At 41.2% G+C, this 18,904-nt stretch overlaps 1 protein-coding gene across 1 annotated transcript in view; it reads left to right on the forward strand.

Annotated features, from left to right (window-relative positions):
* ADAMTS17 (ADAM metallopeptidase with thrombospondin type 1 motif 17) overlaps positions 1–18,904 on the forward strand; it is a 190,859-nt gene that overhangs the window by 70,386 nt on the left and 101,569 nt on the right. Inside the window, exon 8 of the mRNA XM_014946094.1 lies at positions 5,342–5,447. Within this exon, the coding sequence (XP_014801580.1) occupies positions 5,342–5,447 (106 nt within the window). The remainder of the gene's footprint in view (positions 1–5,341; positions 5,448–18,904) is intronic.

Below are 18,904 nucleotides of genomic sequence, written 5' to 3' on the forward strand. Positions count from 1 at the left end.
TTTATTCAGCTGTAGAACAGGGATTGTGTTATTACCTATCTTGGAGGCAATTTAGTGGGTACTTCTTTAATGTTTTTTTTTAATTTTGGAACCTTTTATATGTAGGCTTTATAGAAAGGAAAAGTATTTTTCATTTTTAAGTATCATAAGCACTGAAAGATTCCCTTGGTGACTGACTTGATGTGTAAATACAGGCAGGGCATCTCTGTCAAGCATATCATTGCAATTGAACGGGGAGGCAGAGCATGAATCACTTCTAGGTCTTCCTGATTTTACTTATGTAGGATGTTTGAGAGGCTACAGGAGTGTAATTGATGGCAATGTGTGAGCTGCAAAAATTGAAAATCGTGGGAGGATGAGAAAAACATCAGCTCAACACCAAACTGGTAATAGTGGGGAATGGGAGGTTTGCTCTGTGCATGTGGATATGCAGTGAGTCTCCATCTGTGCCAAGCAGACTTCAGGACTTCAACTTTGGCTCCCTTCCCAACAGCAAATACGTTGAGAAGAGGAAAGCTAGCCAAGTTTTAATCAAGTAAAAGTTCTGTATCCAGAGGTGGCTGGCAAAAGAAGAGATTAAAGTATTAGGAGTGCAATGAAAACAAGACATTAGAGAGTTGAAAGCTGGAGTACCTGGATAAACCACTTGCTGAGTGAATATTCCATAGTTGTCAGAAGGAAGCCCCGCGTGTTTCGAGTAGGATGAAATGTGAACCCACGCACCAGAACTGGTCTTCTTCCAGCTTTGGCTATCGATGTGGCAAGTATGTAATATCCTAATGCCTAGCTGAGCTGGTAGGATAAATGTAATCATTCCCCTTAGAGATACTGCTAGCAGAGGGCTCATTAGCTGGCAGAAAGGCCAACAGCTGCAAACTGTTTATGTATGACAACTTTTTGGATAAATCTGAGTTTACACAGTTGCCTGTGTCCTAAGGTTTGCTGTGGAAGTGCAGATAGCTTTGCGTGTTCAAACCCAAGCACAGAAGTTATGGACTGTAATTATGCAATTTCTCATGAGAGAAAGGAAAAAACCCTCACACTTGGTAATAGTAAAAATAATAATTGGCTTTCCTTTTTCTCTACCACTGATGCTCCTACTTTCCCTTTTTTGATATTAAAAATAGATTTGTGGTAATTGCTGGCAGTTAGGAGTCTATCTGGAAAGATAAGGACTTTTTTCCCTGAAGAAAGCCACTGCCTATGTATTTGCATGAGCACAGAAGTGCATTTTTTGGTGGGTTTTTTCTTTGTTGTTGTTGTTTGAAAAAACAAACAAACCAACCAATCCAAAAGACAGTTCATCTTTCTTCCCTATTTTTCCTTTTCGCACACTTGTCTGCCAGACAGGGCTAGAAGCACAATTATCAAATAAGAGAAGTTCCTCTGACATTAGTCCCAGCCTGGCAGAACCACAGCATGCCAGGATTTTCACAAAGATGTCTGAATTCATGAAATTTCGATTTCAGTTCTGCAGACTTGTAGGATTCAGATAAAAATCTGAAATTTTACAACAGCAGTTCCCATTCATCCCAATGAAGGAAACAAAGCATATTAATGCAGCTACCAAAGCATTATCCTACTATCATTGTTGGTTAAAGGTGTATTTTTCTCTGTGTATCAATTATATGGATCATTGTATTGCGTTACAAAAGAGTTGCATTTATCTTAGTGATTCAGATATATTTACTAAAGAACTGCATTATGTATGCAGATCAATAGCATATTTTCTATTTATGTTCTAATGAAAGAAGTAATGGTAAAATGTATTGGTCCAAAAGAAAATTATAGTCTTAGGAAATAGTTTGATAGAAAATATATATTACAAAACCATGTTTGAGGCAAGCTTTTTCAGGCTTTAAATATTTTTTAACAATTTGTTATAACTGGTTTGCTGTTCCAGAATGACTCTTCATTAATGAGCACTCAGCAGCTTCTGAGCTGGACTTCTTACTGAGTTCATCTCATATACTGCAAAGTTTTCTTCTGTCTGCTCTTCTAGGATGATGGGTTTCCCTCCCCCGTCAACTTCTGTTCTTATATTGTCTGATCCCTGGGCTCCACTCCAACAGAAGTCTTTAATAATTGTAACAATAAAATAATTTTAGATTTCTACATTTTAAATTTGGTCATTGCAAATATTATAAACTGGCCACACAGGGGTCATATTAAGCATTGAAAATAACTAATAAAAATAAGGTGGCTAAGAGTCTGTGACTGAGCCACAGTCACTTTTCCAACCACCGGTGGATGTACTTAGTTTTACTCAGTCCTTAGTTTTACGCCTTTGAATACTGAGACTTTTAGCACAGAGCAGTGTTACTGCCAGTCAGTTGCAGTGGGGATTAGAACTGCTAAACAAAGACTTCAGAAGAATTGCCATTTGAGGTCATGTTTTTGACATTTTAATTGATATTTAACTTCTTTTAATATATTGACAGAACTCTAGACTATTTTGCTACACCACATCTCCCAAACATGGAAATACTTCCCTCTTCCATCTCCAAGTGACAGCAAATATTGACTCACCCTCATTTTATGAAATTTATTGGAAGGAAATTAGCATGAATCATTTCAAGCTGAATTGTTTTGCCTGGTTGACCAGTGAGCTTGAGATGCAATACTGGTTTGTTGCTTCTCAGTTAAAATCTCATGTGTCAGACACAAATGAGATATGTATTGGGACTGGTTAATTGGAAGATAAAGGTGGAATAATCAGGTTTAGTAGTAGGAATGAAATGCTTTCAGTAAGAATCCTGCTCTGGTTATTACTGTTGGCTGTACCTAAAACTGCTAAAAGGTAATCAAAATATCCCTCCCTATTTAGTAAAAGTGTATTTCAGCTGAGTTGGGTTAGTTTATTTTGAGCTATGTTTGCCTTATCCCCAAAAGGCAGAAGGATCTCCAGGAGCATCTTTGGAGTAGATGGTAGTTGTGCCACAGGGTCACAACTTCTGTGGGAAGAGCCTGGGCTGAGCAAAGCTAATGAGTGAAGGTGAACTCACCAGTCCCCACTGAATTCCTCTCTCACAGCTGGGGATCAGGATTACCAGCAGCCAATGGGCCACCACAGTTTTGTTTCCTCTGACAACACAGTGTGCTTCAGGGGAGAGGCAGCTATGGAGTGGATTAGCAATTTGGCATGAAGCATCCTTCATGTATGTTTCATGTGTGCCCGCAGAGAGAGGATTTAAGAACTCAAAAATGCACAAAGGCACTGATCTAAAGAAGCAGAGGATTGGCTGAGTCACCTAATTGTTCCCTTTCATCTTCTGTGTCTCAAATATTCAGTTTTTTGCGTCTGTTTAACCAAAATCTTGGAATTCCTCCTAATCTCAGACCTTCTGTTATTGGTTTTACAATAAAGTAACATTTTCCCAAACAGTGTTTTCCTTCCGCCAAAAGTATTCCCAGAAATTGCTGATCCCAAGTAGAGTTGGAACCAAAAGACTGCTATTGGTGAGGTTATTATTATTTGTAAGTCACCATAGGGGTGCATGGTAGCAAATCAGGAGAAATATCTACTTTCATTTTAGAAATCAACCAGAAATGCTTGGTGATCTTTAAAAGAAACAGAAGGTATGTTCATAGCCCAGGACACACTGCAGACACCTACAGCTGAGATTCTGTTCTATGAGTTGTTCATTAGGCCATCAGGTGTGGGGACTGAGGTTGCAAACTCCTTCTCAAAGTAACATATTACTTCCTGAACAATTCCTTGACATCCTTATGAATGTTCTGTGAGTAAAAACCAAGTCAGTTTAAGAATAGTGCTGAAATCCAGCCTTCTGTGATTCTTGATTTAAAAAGTCTAAACCTTGATTTCATTTTTTGCATGTGGTATGAATCTCGCCTTCCACAGTCAGCGCTTTTAAAATAAGCAAAAGTTAGTGTCTGATTTCTGCACTGCCTTCGCTCTGCTGCTAGTGCTGAATTAAAAGGCTATTGCCCATCCCTTCCTTCCATCCACAATCCCCATGGCAGCAAATATACATATCCATATTATTGTCAAAACTCATAAAAAAACCAGAACTGCAATTCTTTCAGGTCTGAAGTTTTATACCATTTGCACCCTGATAAACACAGCTTTGTCAACTCTGCCAGAAGGGAAAAAAAAAAAAAGAGATCATGTCTCCATTGCATGATTGTGGCCTATTCATTAAAGGCAGCTAGATCCTGGCTGCCCCTCTGCCAGAACAGCATTACAGTGAGGAAATAGATTTCTTGGTTTCTGTTAAGTATAAGCAAATATATCTGCTGTGAAAAAATTGGCAGACATTTGGGGAAGGTGTTTACCCGTCCCCTTCTTGCAGCACGGCAGGAGGATGTCTGAAGTGGCAGGATGAACTCAGCACTTAGGTCACTGCATGCTATCTGGAAATCTTGGTTTGTGTGCACACTTGAACTGTCTGTGAGGCTTTTGAGATGTGCCTGTTTAGCAGTGGAGGACTTGTATAAATAGAGACATCCCTAGGCTCTGTCTTTAATCTTTGTGCATAACTCCCAGTGGCTTAGCTGTGGCTTCTAGGTGGCAGATGAAACAAAATCTCAGCAGCAGATTGTCCTGTGTGTGGCCTGTGATGCCATCACAAGTTTCCAAGTACAACGGCATTTTCTGCAGAGGACAGTCTGGATGCAGGAAGGTCATATGAGGACTATTGGTTTTCCATAGCAGAAGTTTCATTCCTTTTTTACTTCAGCCTACAACCATTTGTGGTGCCCACACAAACAGGCCTGGAGAGTACTGTGCAATTGTCCATGGGATCAAATCCTAAATTCCACTAAGTCATAGTAGACTTCTGCCACCTACATTGGCTTTGTGACTCACCGTCAGGAGTTTGCCAGCTCGTCTGAGTCTGCCACTCTTGCTTTCTTTAAGTATGAAAATAAGGGAAAATGTAAGATCTTCTCAGAGAGTCTCTGCTTTTTTTGTTTTATTCCTTTTCCCAGTTTTATTCTGAAAATCTGGAGAACTCCGTTTAAATACTTGTTAAGGCTACTTCACTGCTACTACTTCACTTAGTTCTGACATTGTAGTACGTGGCACTAATAGACAAGCTTAGATGAATTTTTGAGTCTCTATGGACAGTGAAATATATTTTCCAATGAAAGCAGTGAAGGTGAGTGTGATTAACTTGTTTCCTGTCTGACAAAATTCTAGACTCATTTTTTCAATGGGTCGATGAACAAAATACTCACATGACTTGATGTGCAAACTACTCTAATGTTTTTCATACTGGGCACATTTTTTATCATTTTGATTGATTTACTGCTGTGTGCTTTGAGCGAATGAGCTGTTTCACTGATTCTGATGGGAAGATTCTCTGTGTCTCTGTTGCAGGAATTGCTTACCTGGGAGGTGTCTGCAGCGCCAAGAGAAAGTGTGTTCTTGCTGAGGACAACGGTCTCAACCTGGCATTTACAATTGCACATGAACTTGGGCACAAGTAAGAACTTGTCCTGTCTCTTTCTTCACTGTTGCCACTGTAGCATACTTTTATTTAAAGCCATACAAGTGCAATTACTAGTGTGGCTTGTTTGTTCTGATTTGGTAAATCTAGCAGATTGATAAATAACTTAATTTTTAGGAGGCTTATGTAAATATTCCACTCAGGACACACAAATTATTCTGTTTGTTCCTCCCCTATTTTCCACTCTATGTTTTGATTTCAAGTAACACAAAGAGGCCTCATTCTGTGAAATGATTGATGGTAATAGTTACAGGCAAATTCTGGTTTGGTTTATGCTGTAACATAGGTCCACAAAAATCACCTTATCTTTGAACTTGCTAAATTTTCTATGAAGTTCAGGTGTCTACGTCAAGAATTTTAATAGTTAAGTACTTTGATAAAGTCTTCACCTTTCCAAGTGAAGTAATCTATTGTGGCTGAAATTGTAAACAACAGTATTTTGGAAATGCTCTTGAGCAGTATTATATGATCAACAGAAAGAAATCATTTAACTTGATTTATCAGTTCAATCACAGCTAACTGACACACTTTGAACACTGACTGGAAAAAGCAGCAAATAACATGACAATTCCTAGTCAGACAGAAATGTGCAGAATGAAATTACCAGGTACTTTCTGCAGGTGACTTTGAAGAATTTTTAAAGCTGCCTGTAAATATCCCATGGACAGAAGAAAACAAAATTGACTGGAAGAGTCACCTGCATCATCTTAGTGCAGTTAATGAGTTAACCCAAAGGTCAGCATCCCCATTCACTGCTTTCCAGGCTCAGTGTAACGTGCTCTTACTCATAATACTTACGGGCTTTTTTCCCTTTCCATTGACATCACTCTGGTTGCTCTGTGTCACAGTTAGACTGTGTAAGGTATATAATTAGACCAGGAACAAATTTATACAGGGACAAGGGCTGTACCTATGGGATTTTCAAGTCCTCCTTCCTTTAGCCTCTCTGAATGGAAGGTGGGAAATCCCACCTTCGTTCCTTTAGTAAAAAGTTGTGCATAAGCTTTGTCTGCACCCTTCAGGACTCCTACTGTTTAGGTGTCTGCTGTATCTTCCTTTCCTACAGTAACAAGTACTTGACAGCTAAGTCAGAGCCAATGTATCATGTTCAGATTCTGGCCAATCTCATTCTATGACAAATAATTACTTTATGGCAATGTATTTCAAAGTTGCGTGGAGGATATTTAGGTTACTACCAAAAATGACAAGACGAAAATGAATCTCCTGTTCACCCTCCAGTGACACCAAAGGCAGCTGAGCCAAACCGAGGGTGGTTTCAGCAGAAATGAAGGACATTTGGTTTTGATTTTATTTAAATTGCATGCCAAGACGTTAAACTGAGCCTAAACTTAATAACAAATTAACCTGTGGGTAATGTTAAGGGAAATTCAGCACTCATCTTTGGATGGGCCAAGAGCAGGAGGGAAAAATACTTGAGCTGCAGAAAATCCAGCTGTGTAAAAGAGTGAGACTGGTCTGCCCTGGTGTTTGCCAAGTTTCCCAGCAGAGCTGTCAAGCTTCCTTCTAATAATGCCTTGCAAAAAATCCACAACATAAATAGGGAATATAATGCTTTCGGATACAGCTCTCCACCTCTGCAGAAAATAGCAAACTCCATTTTCTTTTCTGAGTGTAATTTTGGTGGTAAGAACGTAATGTCCTGGTTTTCTTTCTTAGCCTCCATCTTGGAAAACTATTTCCAAGAGATGTCTAAAGGGGTTGACAGAGGGTGGCTTGGGTTTAGTACCCTGGAGGATTTGGACAGTGAGTGTGCTATTGTGCTGAGACTCTTCTGCTTCAGGAGAGTCATAGATCCAATTGTGGGGAGAGATGGAGAGCTTAAATGAGGATTCAAATGAAGGACAAATGACAAAGGAGACTGCATTTTCTAACAGAGCTGCTTTATAACTTTACTGAGAGAGAAGAGACTAGGACAGGGTCAGGCAAGAGAGACAGGGAAGAATACTTGAGTACTGGAGGGGCTTGGAGGGTCTGTAAGAGCCAGCCTAGAGATCTAAGGTGTTTGGGGAATGTAGCTCTGAGACACCAAGTGAATCAGGAAGGCTCTGACCAAAGGAGCCAGCTGGGTTAAGTTAGAGAAGCTGCTGGCAGGATTCTGCTGCCACGGGTGTTCTGGGGACAAGTTCCAGGTTAGCCTGTTTCACAATGACTACAATTCTTTATCCCTCACTGGAGCAAGCTCTCAGCTCTTCTGCCCCTTCTTCCCTTGCTTAATCCCAGCCATAACTATGCAGAATCAAACTGCAGTGTGCCAAGTCAAAAGAGAGCAGAAAAAATGCCATCTGTCTCTCCTCACCCAACCTGAGCGTCAAAATCATCCCTCTAGACTGTCATCCACCAGTGACCCAGTTACTTATTTCGAAGTCTGGTCAATTTACTGGTGCCTTTCTGGCCTTGAAGTCAACAGGAGTCTTTTCATTGACCTTGCTAGGTGTCAGACCTCTCCTTATTTTTCTGTTTTTGAACTGCAACAGGATGCTCTGAGCAGTCCTGTTTCAACAGGTTCTTGTGCAAATAGAAGGATTGTTTTCACGCTTTACCTACAAACTTCAAGTTTTTAAGTGACTATAAAATGTAAGGAAATACATTGCAGAGATGAAGACAAGCTGACGTGAGCTTCAGGTTTAAAAATGAAAACTAAGGAAAGCTAGGTGCAAGTTTCTTAATTTAAAAATAAAAAAAATCCAACCAAAACTTATATCCGTATTAGAAAAACTATAAATTTTGGAGAGCTGTAACTGTGAGCTTTATTGAAGGCTAATTTCCTTATGAATGTAGAAAAGCTGAGATTTATTACTTCTTGCCCTAAGACTAACAAATGTATGTGGGGATCACAAGCCCAGTTTGGCATTCAGATAGTTTCTGATGTAGACTTTGGAAAAAGTGAATGGATTACTAATTGATGTGTCAGATTCCTAATCTGCCACTAATGTCATTTGGACTCACTGCAAAAAACATTATTACGGACAGCTGCACTGTGAAAACATGGAGACATCATTAAATGGGTCCATTAGGGTGATGCTTATAGGTGCTATAAAAGTTCATCTTCAGGTTTAACCTATAGAGTTGCTGTTGCTTGATGATGAGATGAGTGATACAACTTTTATCTGTTGTATTTATATCTTCAAATCTGGAGTGATAATTGTGGTCCATGGACAGAAAGGGATCATCCATTTGTATTTAGATACAATTTTTCCTATAAGGAGTCCAGGAGAAGAATTTTGCTGTTACAAAAAAGGTTATAGGGAGAGTACAGACCACTGAATATGTGATGAGGCTGCAAATCAAACTTCTTACTATACAAGACAGGGCCCTCATCAGGCCTCGTTCCTTCATTCAGCATGGTCAATAGTGGATGTCTCTTAATGCACTTCAGTGTAACCACAGTTAGTTGGTTTTTATCCAGGGATTGCTGGGTGGAATACTCTGTCTGACCTACACAAAAGGCAGGACACAATGATCACAGTGGTCCCTGAAGTCTTAAAAAGTGTAAGTCCAAGGTCTTCATAGTATAAACAGCTTAATATGCTCAACACTTCCTTACTCTCCTTTTTGCTCAGGCTAGCAGGGCAACTCCATCAGTAAGAGCTTGAAAATGCCCTACTGTTGTCAACAGGATCCTGAATGGTCCTTCCCTCCTTCTCCATGAAATGCACTAGTGTGAAGTTGATCTGAGATTCAGACCCCAAAGACCACCCTGAACAACTGGGACTTTCAGAAAAATAGTGCCATTCTCCCCCACCCCGGTTCTCTTTTTGCCTACAGCAGTGACATTGTTACCATTTTCAAGTCATTCTCCACAGAAAAAGGCAAATATGTTTTTTAAACAAAAGCTGGGATTCATCCTTCTATCCGTTATCCCCTAAATGAAGCGGGTGAGCTGTAGCCAGTGGTTTTTCCGCACAACAATGCCAGCTTTGTTGCCATTCCTGTTTCTTTCAACAGCCTTGGCTTTCCTGTTGTGGGATGGGGGGAAGGCTTGGGTGGGTAGGGAAGATTCCCATTCATGAGCTAGCAGAACCTGGCACTGCCTCCATGGTGAGAGAATAGCTGGAGGTGGTATGGCTGGAAGCCACGCCGTGTCAGATGCCCTTAAGAAAGTGAATCAAAATCAACTGACAATAAGCAAGATGCAGTCTGTTGCCAACAGCCTGAAACCGCATGGCCTCAAACTTGAAGCTGAAACAGATGAGGACAAAAACGAGTCCAAAGGTAAAAAGCCTATAGTGCACAAACCAAAGAGGCTCTGGATTTGGAATCAGCCAAGAGAAGAGTTTAAAACTGGCAGATTTCTGTCCAGTATGATTATTTCCTTTAGACTTTAAGTCTTCATAGATGTAGCTTGGTTAAAATGGTGCATAATTATTTGCTGCATAATTAAGTATGGCCTTTGTGGTGTGTCTCAAGCAATAGTGTTTTGCACGTAAGGGAAAAGCACTCTCTGGATGTTCTCTTTGTGGCCTCATATTTATGCTAATAGACTAGTGAATAAACTTACCTCCCTGATCTGGCTAGTGTAGCACCCAGCAGAGAGATTTTGTCATGCAAAAAACGTAAAGCAGAATGTGAAAATATCACAGGCTGAGGGAGAATGTGTCTTGAGCAGATCCAAGAGGTACAGAATAACGTCCTGTGTTAACTTACACTGGCAAAGGCAGGTCAGCGTGGTGCAGGCACACGAGCTTAATTGCTAAGAATCAAACAGGAAATTAACAGTCCTCCTTCTCCTCTGCCCTGCAATTTATAAAGATTTGGTCATAACGCATTTTAAAAATGAAAAGTTTCTTGTGGAAGCTGAGGACCACCAGAGTAAATGGGAGACTGATCTGAGCAGTCAGGTCATGCTGCAGAGCACACACTGTGCTGATGTGAAACTGTGTATTTCTCTTAAGCCATTTGTTTTGTGATTCCAGTCAGTGCAGTGCTGGTGGCAACGGAGCCAGCCAGCCAAATTATGGTAGGGTACAAAGGGAGTGATTCTTGAAACAATATAAAAATGGAGGGACCTTTGCTAGCTGGCAGCAATGGTAGGGTACAAAGGGAGCGATTCTGGAAACAATATAAAAATGGAGGGACCTTTGCTACAAATGGTCTCATTTTATCCTGGGATTATAATATTTAGGTGCAGGATGAGGGAGCAGAGAAGCTATTTTGAAAGAAAAAAAAGCCCAAATCCCCTCTCTGTCTTTTTTAGAGCAGCTCACCATAGTCTAGTCTTGAACACACGGCTCTACCGATGTAGGCACCCAAGTATAGTTCATATCCTGGCTAACTTTAAACATTAACCCTATTTTTCAGAAAAGCTGCTATCTAGGTTTCTTTTTCTGCTCTGTTTTGCTCTTTTGACTGTCTGTATTATGATGGCAAATGCAAGGATTTCTTCATAGCATTGGTAAAGAACTGGTTTTTAGGAGTATGAGCAAAACAACCAGTAGGATCCTAGAGTGTTATGGTGCTGACAGCCAGATCAGTCACAGAAAAGCAGGCAGACCTTGCAACTGTGGTTTGAAGTGCAGCAGAGGCATGAGTTAGTCCCACATTTATCAAGCAGGTTCTGCCTGACCTGAATTTCTGTGGAATGTTTTTCTTCATTGCTATTGCAAAAGTACATGAATTAATTGCCAGGAAGCAATCTGTCCCCAGATTACTTCTTACCTCCCAAAAGGCATTAAAACCAACATTACTAAAGTTGCAGAATCAAACATGTAGAAGCACTGAAGCCTCAGTTTCAGGGTTATCTGGACAACTTCAATTTTAACTCTAGTCCCTCTGTCTTGCAAATGAAGCCAAACTTCTATGCATAGGGTAGTATTAAAGACTGTAGTTTAACACGTGCCCACAGGCATCATATTCACTGTTGTGCATTAATGTTTTACTAGAGAGACCTTGCAAAGGTGTGCCCATCCTGTGGGCCTGTAGGGTACTATCCATTTACGTGATGGCTGAGGGATGCAGCCTGTGGCTGACAGGATCTGTCTCATCACTGGATATATCTCTCCAGTGGCATTGCTGGCAGTTTGGATGTAGACTCTGTCTTGTGGTGGAGAGCTGTGGTGCCTTTGTAAAACCTTGTGTGGCTGTTTTGACCATACTGCCAAAAGACAGTGTGCTGGAATTCATATATCTACATTTGTAGGGGTTGAAAATCAAGGTCAGTTGGATCCCAAGGAGGGCTGGAGCCAGAGGCAATCCCATGCAAGCTTTACTCTAGCAAGCTCAGGTTCTGTGTTGCTGCACCAAGACTTCCCGAGTAGCTGGGTAGTTTGATTCAGGCAGTTACTGCCTCAGTTACACTCTACTAGTACCAGCACTCTCCATTTTTAAGTCTCTCAGGAGTTTGTCACTGTTCCTGTATATTGCAGTCGCAGGATTCCTGGGAGTGACTGACTGACTGCCGTGTAGACGTACCCTGAGGCTGGCCAAAAATGCTGGCAACAGTCTGTACCCACCCTGGAGTTGCTAATTTTATTTTCTGCCATTTGTGTTGTAAATCTGTTGTGGAATGTCTCTCTCTGTTCCCAGGCTCCCTTTTCTTGTTCCCCCCCTCCCAGGTTTCATTCTTCTTCCACAGATAATTGCAAGCACATTTTCACAGTTAAGTTGCCCTTCTCTGTACAACTCTAAAAGGACATAATGGAACACTATTTCATCGTGTATTCTTTAATAACATATTCTGGTTTAGAGAGAGAAGTAGGTATAGCCTAAAATCTCAGGAGGTGCTTCTTCCACTTTTGGTACCAATACTGAGAGGTCTGTTTTAGACCAAAAAAAAAGATTATGTACCTAAGTAGCTTGATATTAGCTTGATACTAGCTTTCTGAAAAATGTGTCCTACGTTAGTCAAAAGGAAGCAGAGATCAAAGACAGATATAGATCTAAACATATGTAAATAAATTTAAAAAAAAAAATCAAAGGAGACTTCTTCAGGCATGGATGGTTTGACGTGAGGAAGAGGTAGTGATGGAGCACCACTAAACAGAATACCAATACTGAGAGGTCTGTTTTAGACCAAAAAAAAAGATTATGTACCTAAGTAGCTTGATATTAGCTTGATACTAGCTTTCTGAAAAATGTGTCCTACGTTAGTCAAAAGGAAGCAGAGATCAAAGACAGATATAGATCTAAACATATGTAAATAAATTTAAAAAAAAATATCAAAGGAGACTTCTTCAGGCATGGATGGTTTGACGTGAGGAAGAGGTAGTGATGGAGCACCACTAAACAGAAGGTGTGTTTGCCCAATGCAATACAGTACAGGATACCTGAGTAAGTTAATTTGAATCCCAGAAGTAGAATATCCCTGTTGTATTAACCTTGTCTGGACAAGCTAGTTTAGCAATGAGAGTAGGCTATCACATGGAGAAAAGTCACATAAAGAAAATCACATACAGAAATCGTATCGAGAAAAAAGGGATTGGGAAGGAGAAATTGAGAGGTTCTAGTAGTATTATGTGCCAGAATCTGGATAGTAGGGCTGGTTTGGGGTATTTTAGTTGTGTGGAAAACTGCAAGATATTTACAGGTGTAACCCTTGTCTGGACAAGCTAGTTTAGCAATGAGAGTAGGCTATCACATGGAGAAAAGTCACATAAAGAAAATCACATACAGAAATCGTATCGAGAAAAAAGGGATTGGGAAGGAGAAATTGAGAGGTTCTAGTAGTATTATGTGCCAGAATCTGGATAGTAGGGCTGGTTTGGGGTATTTTAGTTGTGTGGAAAACTGCAAGATATTTACAGGTGTAACTGAACCTGCTAATCCTGGCGTGGTGGGGTACCGTCACTCTATCATGCACTTCTTTTCTTGCTCTTGTATGGTGGTGGGCTACCGTTGCTCTATCATGCACTTCTTTTCTTGCTCTTGTATCTTCCAAGTTTGATAGTTTATTTACTGTATTGGAATGTGACCACATTGGAACTGGGCGTGGGAATGTCCACCTCCCATTGCTTTCTGGCCTCCTGTGGCAAGCATTAGTGTGGCTCTGGGCAAGGGTTTCTATGGTTTTACTCTACGCTTTGTGAAGGATTTCTGTGTAATCCCTAGTGAAACAACATTCTCTTGCAGTCCCTCTAATTTCTTTGTTTTTGAGCATCTTGTACAGCTTTACTTAACATAATAAAACTGCACCAAGCAGGCAAACGACAGTCATTTAGAAACTCCCAGACAACACAATTTTCGCTTAATCAATAGCTTTGTGGCTTTGCCAGCTGTGTCTTTCTTTTTGAAGGCTTATTCTGCTGAGTAAGCCAAGGCCATGTTAAATAGTTGGGCCATAATGATTTGGCAAATCTTGCATATGCTTCCTGCTACGAGGGTTCTGGTTTCATACTTCATTGGCTTTGCTGGCAACAGCCTTGTGCACCCAGTGACCTAAAACACAGGGACAGTACAAATCTCCATTGTGCAACCTCTGCACTACGCACCAACACAGGAAATATTAGGTTTGCAAGTGCCACTTAGCAAATAATCTTTTTTTTTTTTAATACAAGGGCAGCAATCTAGCTGAAATATTTACTTTTCCACTAGCAGTTGGGTTCCAAGAGCCTGTAACCTATGCTGTCTGCCTGGCATGCTGAGTTCAACAGGTTCCAGGTGAAAATGACTGCAGAGCTGAGGAAGGTGATAAATCCCAGACTGTCACTCAGAAAAGCCTTCGATAGTAACTCAGCAGCAGCAGCAATGCCAGTGGAAATGTGGTTGCCTCTAAAAATGTGGTTCCCTTTACTGTTATGCCAGTGGAAGGCTGCACTGTAGTGGAACAAGATTGGCTGCCTTTTGGCCAACACTTGTGTTGGGGAATAAAATTCAGCAAAAAAGAGTTTACTAGACAAACCAAATAAACAGGCCTTCTTTATTTGCACTGATCCCTTTCCATTTGCAAAATCCTCCCTACCTCAGAAGCTGGGCCTCTTTCCATTGCTAGATCCAACCCAGCAGGGTTTTGTCATCTATGTCTTTAACTGTACCCCAGTTTCCAAAAAAGAGAAGAATAATCTACAGTTTTCTCAGTTTTCTGCTTTTGTTCTTGTTTAGGTAAAACAAATCAAAAAGAAAGGAGTCTTATCATAAAGGTTTGTTCTCACGTACTTGAAAATTTTCAGGAAAATTTTCCTGAAGGCAACAACACCTCCCACTAGACCAGGTTATGATGATACCAAGCCATAATTTCAAGGTTCCTCTTTGATATCAAGTCTCTCCCTACTGATCAAATGAGTGAGACTAAGTAAGATAGCATGCAGAGCTTTTAAATTAATTTATGAACGGTTAAGGCCAGATGGTTCTGGGATTATGAATTATTTTCCCAGCTGCACCATTATGAAAAATCCCAAGAGTTTAGGGAGCTGGAATATAGGAGGAGCATTACCGGAAACAGAGTTTCCGAAAGGATGGGGAACACTCCTGAGTGATGGAAGTGGCTGTACAAGGATATCACTGTCCTTATAGCAAATATCTTCAGCTGAAATATTGCAGACTGATCTATTGCTGTATTATAACTGCAGCTAATACAATTGGATCATACATTTCCTATGCAATATTTTTTCTAGACAGCTTTTTTTTTTTTTTTTTAATTCTTGCAAGTGAAAGGGAGCACACAGGTTTGTTACTCCCCACTACAGTCACCTGTTATTTTGGTGAATCAGAGTAAGAGGGTCACATAGGATGGATTTCTTCTTGCACTGAATCTGCAAGCCTGCAGTGATTGGCAACACAGACCAAGAAAAAAGAAAAAGAGGCTGAAAAATATTTGTTTCTCTGGAAAGAACTTCTGCTGCTCTGGGAACTGTATCCACTGGCTTGTCTGGGGACTTCAGAAGCCTCGATGCTGGTAGAATTATATATATTACAGTTACTTCACACCTCTTTGTCTTTTGATATCGGCCATCTCCTCATTCCCACCTCCGGGAATGGAGAATTCATCTCCCCGTGTGGAGAAGGCAGCCAGCATTCCTGACTCCTACAGTGCATTTCCCAGGCTGCCCCACTTCCCTCCGCTCTCAGCAGTGGGTGGCTTCCTGATGGGGTAGAGTGTGGGACATCTGTGGTTACTTGTGTTGCACATATTTGGCAAATATGCTCCACCGTCGCTCCCGTCTCCTTGCATTTTCTTTCAGGGGTGTCTCATGTTGTATCTCTTTATTCAGGTTTGACCCTCAGTCATTAATGTAGTTGACTGGAGGCTTTCACTGGTTTCACAGGAGTTTTAGAAAAGCCCACTCTAGTGATTGCATGCAAGAGCTTCCCCTTGGGTTGCTGACACTTTGAGTGACAGACCCGTCAGCTGTTCTTACTGAGCTTTTGTCTGTCTTCCCTGGTGGGTGGGAAATCCCACCCAGCTATCCCAGGGTTTTGTCTTTTTTCCACCCTACAATTTATATTCCCTTTTCATCTTCTGAGGAAATGCATGTCACATTTTCTGAGGTCTCATTCTCACCCACTCCAGGCAGTGCTGAAAGCAAACAGCTTGTTACCCTTCAGCATCTTCCTTGTGCGACGCACCAGGGTGCTGTCTGTACACGAGGAGCTGCAGATGGAGCAATGGAGCACAGCAGCCTCTGCTCACCAGAAAAGAGAAATGAGCAGTCTTTCTTTGCCCACCACTGTTTCATTCATAGTCACTGTTCTCCTTCTTTAACAATTCCCTGTTTTCTGAAATCAGATTGAAGCAAGTCAGAGAGTGTTTTTTATATCCAAGAAGTGGATTATATTTTCTGGAGGGCAAGGAAACAGCTTAGTGCATACTTTTTCACAGGATTGCTACCCTTCGGCCCCCAAATAACTTTATTCAGCTCAGCTCTGATCATGACAAGTAGCCAACATCTCTTCATTGATAGTTTCATACCTTACTTTGCATCTTTTAAAAAGTCTTCCTTCAGAGTGACAGGATTGTGACCAGGACAGGACCCCGTCTGTGCTGGGAGAGTTGATGCTGAATGGTTTACACTACGTTGTGTATTCACAGTCCTTTCTGATCCTGAATGTGTACTGCTGGAGCTACTCCTGTTGACAGCTCTCACATTTAGAGATTTGTGTTAGACACTATGTGGGACATGGAAAGGAGTGAGCATTAAGATCAGAAAGAAGAAGGATGTTTTCTTGAGGTAATGCTACCTCTTCAATGTGGAGTTTTCACCAAGTTTATTTGTGCCTATATTGATCAACTTTAGCTTTTTCTAGGACTTTGTGTTTGGTGAAGCACTCCTTTTTTGGCTAAATAGTGCACTACCCTCTGCATTCTCAGAACCTGCTGATTCTTACCAGAAACACTATGAAGGTTTTTCAGGAAAAGGTTGCTATTCTGGGCCCACGTCCTACAAATTAGATGCAGTGGAGGCAGGCCATCAGAACGGTAAGCGTTCAGTTGCATTGCAGCTGGATTTCTGCATCTTACCAAAAGTCTTGGAATACATCAGGTACTGCCTGCCCTGCTGTGAATCAGCCCCTCTGCAAAGGAGGCAAAGATTCTCAAGAGAGAATCACATGCATGAATCTCTGCTGGAAAAAGTAGTCAGTAGTGTGAGCATGTGATATTATTGCTGGGGAGAAGATCATAAGATGATTCACCCTGTTCTTCATGGCCCTGGTCTAACTTCCATCAAAAGGACTGTCACTGATGTCAGTGGCGTTTGGCCAGCTCTGTTACAGGTGTCTAGGACCACATGGGCAGCAAGCTTTTAGATAAAATATTTGAGTGAGTAAAAGGCCACGCTGCCTGTTCCTGCCATGTTGGTCTCTCGTGTGCGCTATCTGTCCCTTGTGGCACAGGCTCATACTTGCTGCCTTCCAGATTCCATGGCAAAAGAACTAATTCTTTTTAAATGAAAACCATATCATAAAGGGCTGGATCTGTCATGCAGCTGAATAAACCACAGCTTTCCACCCTGTTATTCACTATAGGCATTCGTGTGTTCTCACTCGCTGTTGTTGACTTCTTGGCTGCTTGATGAGTAGATAACCATATAAAATATCTGGTTACTTCATTATTGGAGAGTGACATAAACTTGGTTATGAAAACAAGAGTCCAGTAGTCATGGCTCCCTTTAAGTGTTGTCTCTTCTGATTAAAAAAACCCCAACCAATAGCTCAGCAGCCCTCCTGTTCTAGATAACATTATGTACACAATGACCATCTTTGATTACTTCAGATGTTTTAAGTAGGGTCATCTTCCTCTCTTCATCACAGCTTCCCAAAGTACCTCCTGACAGCTTCTGAAATAATTGAGTTATATTTAAGTGACTGTGTTTACATGTTTGAAAAGCACAAGGTGAAAAAACCTGTTTTCCATTAATCCAACAGTATTAGTGACCCTTGTTTTTGTAAGACGGTTACACAAGCTGTTTCATTGTCTCCTCCCCAGCTCAGCTCACCTCAGCATGTTTCCCTGGCATTTGTTAGTTTGCCCTCCATCCATGCCTCACTTGGACTCCCTCCTGACCTCTCTGTCTGTCTCTGCCTCTCTTGGGTTGCTTTGCAGATTCAGACCTTCCCAGGTCACTCTCTTAAACTTCGTGTCCTCATTTTGCACTGCAGTTCCTATTATAATTCCAGCTCTAATGAGCAACCCCATTTCACTGCTACCTCTCTTATGCCTCTATTCTCAACTGGTTGCAAACCTCATAACTTGCAAGATATCAGCATTTTATATTGAAATGTTAAACATGTTGAACCAGTTCAGAAGTAGGCATCTTTCCAGTGATGCAGCTTCAATTTCAAACGTTAATAAAAATTCCTAACATTGAATTCGATTTGGGACTGGACGGCTCACAGGCTTGATTATGTGATATACTGTCTCCCACTTCTAAGTTGCTGGTTCAAATCCAGCCCAAGTCAGTAGCTGCTGAGAACTGTTGACGTACGTTCTCTGCTCAGTGACCTGTATTGATTTGTGTTTAATGGCCGTGTTTAATGTTCTCAGCTGTCAGCCACACACCCCACATAACCTCCTTCCATACCAGCATCTTCCTTTGTGGTTGAGATTGGATGGACTATAGAGACAGGACTCCCTTCTCAACCATTCATGTAAACCCGATAGGAAGTGGGAAGGGGGAGGAATTTTGTCCTTCAGTTCTGTCCTTCTTATAGATAAACAGATGGCATTTGTGCCCACAACATGTCTACATAAGCAGCTTTCATGGGGCACTGTCATCCTGCCCACACTGAAATGCCAGAGCAGATAAATGATAGCTCCCCTTCTCCCTTCCCTCTCACACTATGCAATGGTGTTGACCATCCTGCCCTCCCTTTGCATTTATATTTCTCCAGTGGGGTTTAGAAAGAAATCTTGTGCCAAATTCTGGCTCTGCACTTAATGCTGCAAAGTTAATGCCCTGGGTGAGTTCATGGCAAGCTGGGTCACAGGGAATGACTTCTCCCATATGCTCTTTGAGAAGGTCAGTAGTGACCTACCTTGCTGT

Source organism: Calidris pugnax, unplaced genomic scaffold (assembly GCF_001431845.1).
Source record: "Calidris pugnax isolate Ruff unplaced genomic scaffold, ASM143184v1 scaffold134, whole genome shotgun sequence".
Taxonomy (NCBI): domain Eukaryota; kingdom Metazoa; phylum Chordata; class Aves; order Charadriiformes; family Scolopacidae; genus Calidris; species Calidris pugnax.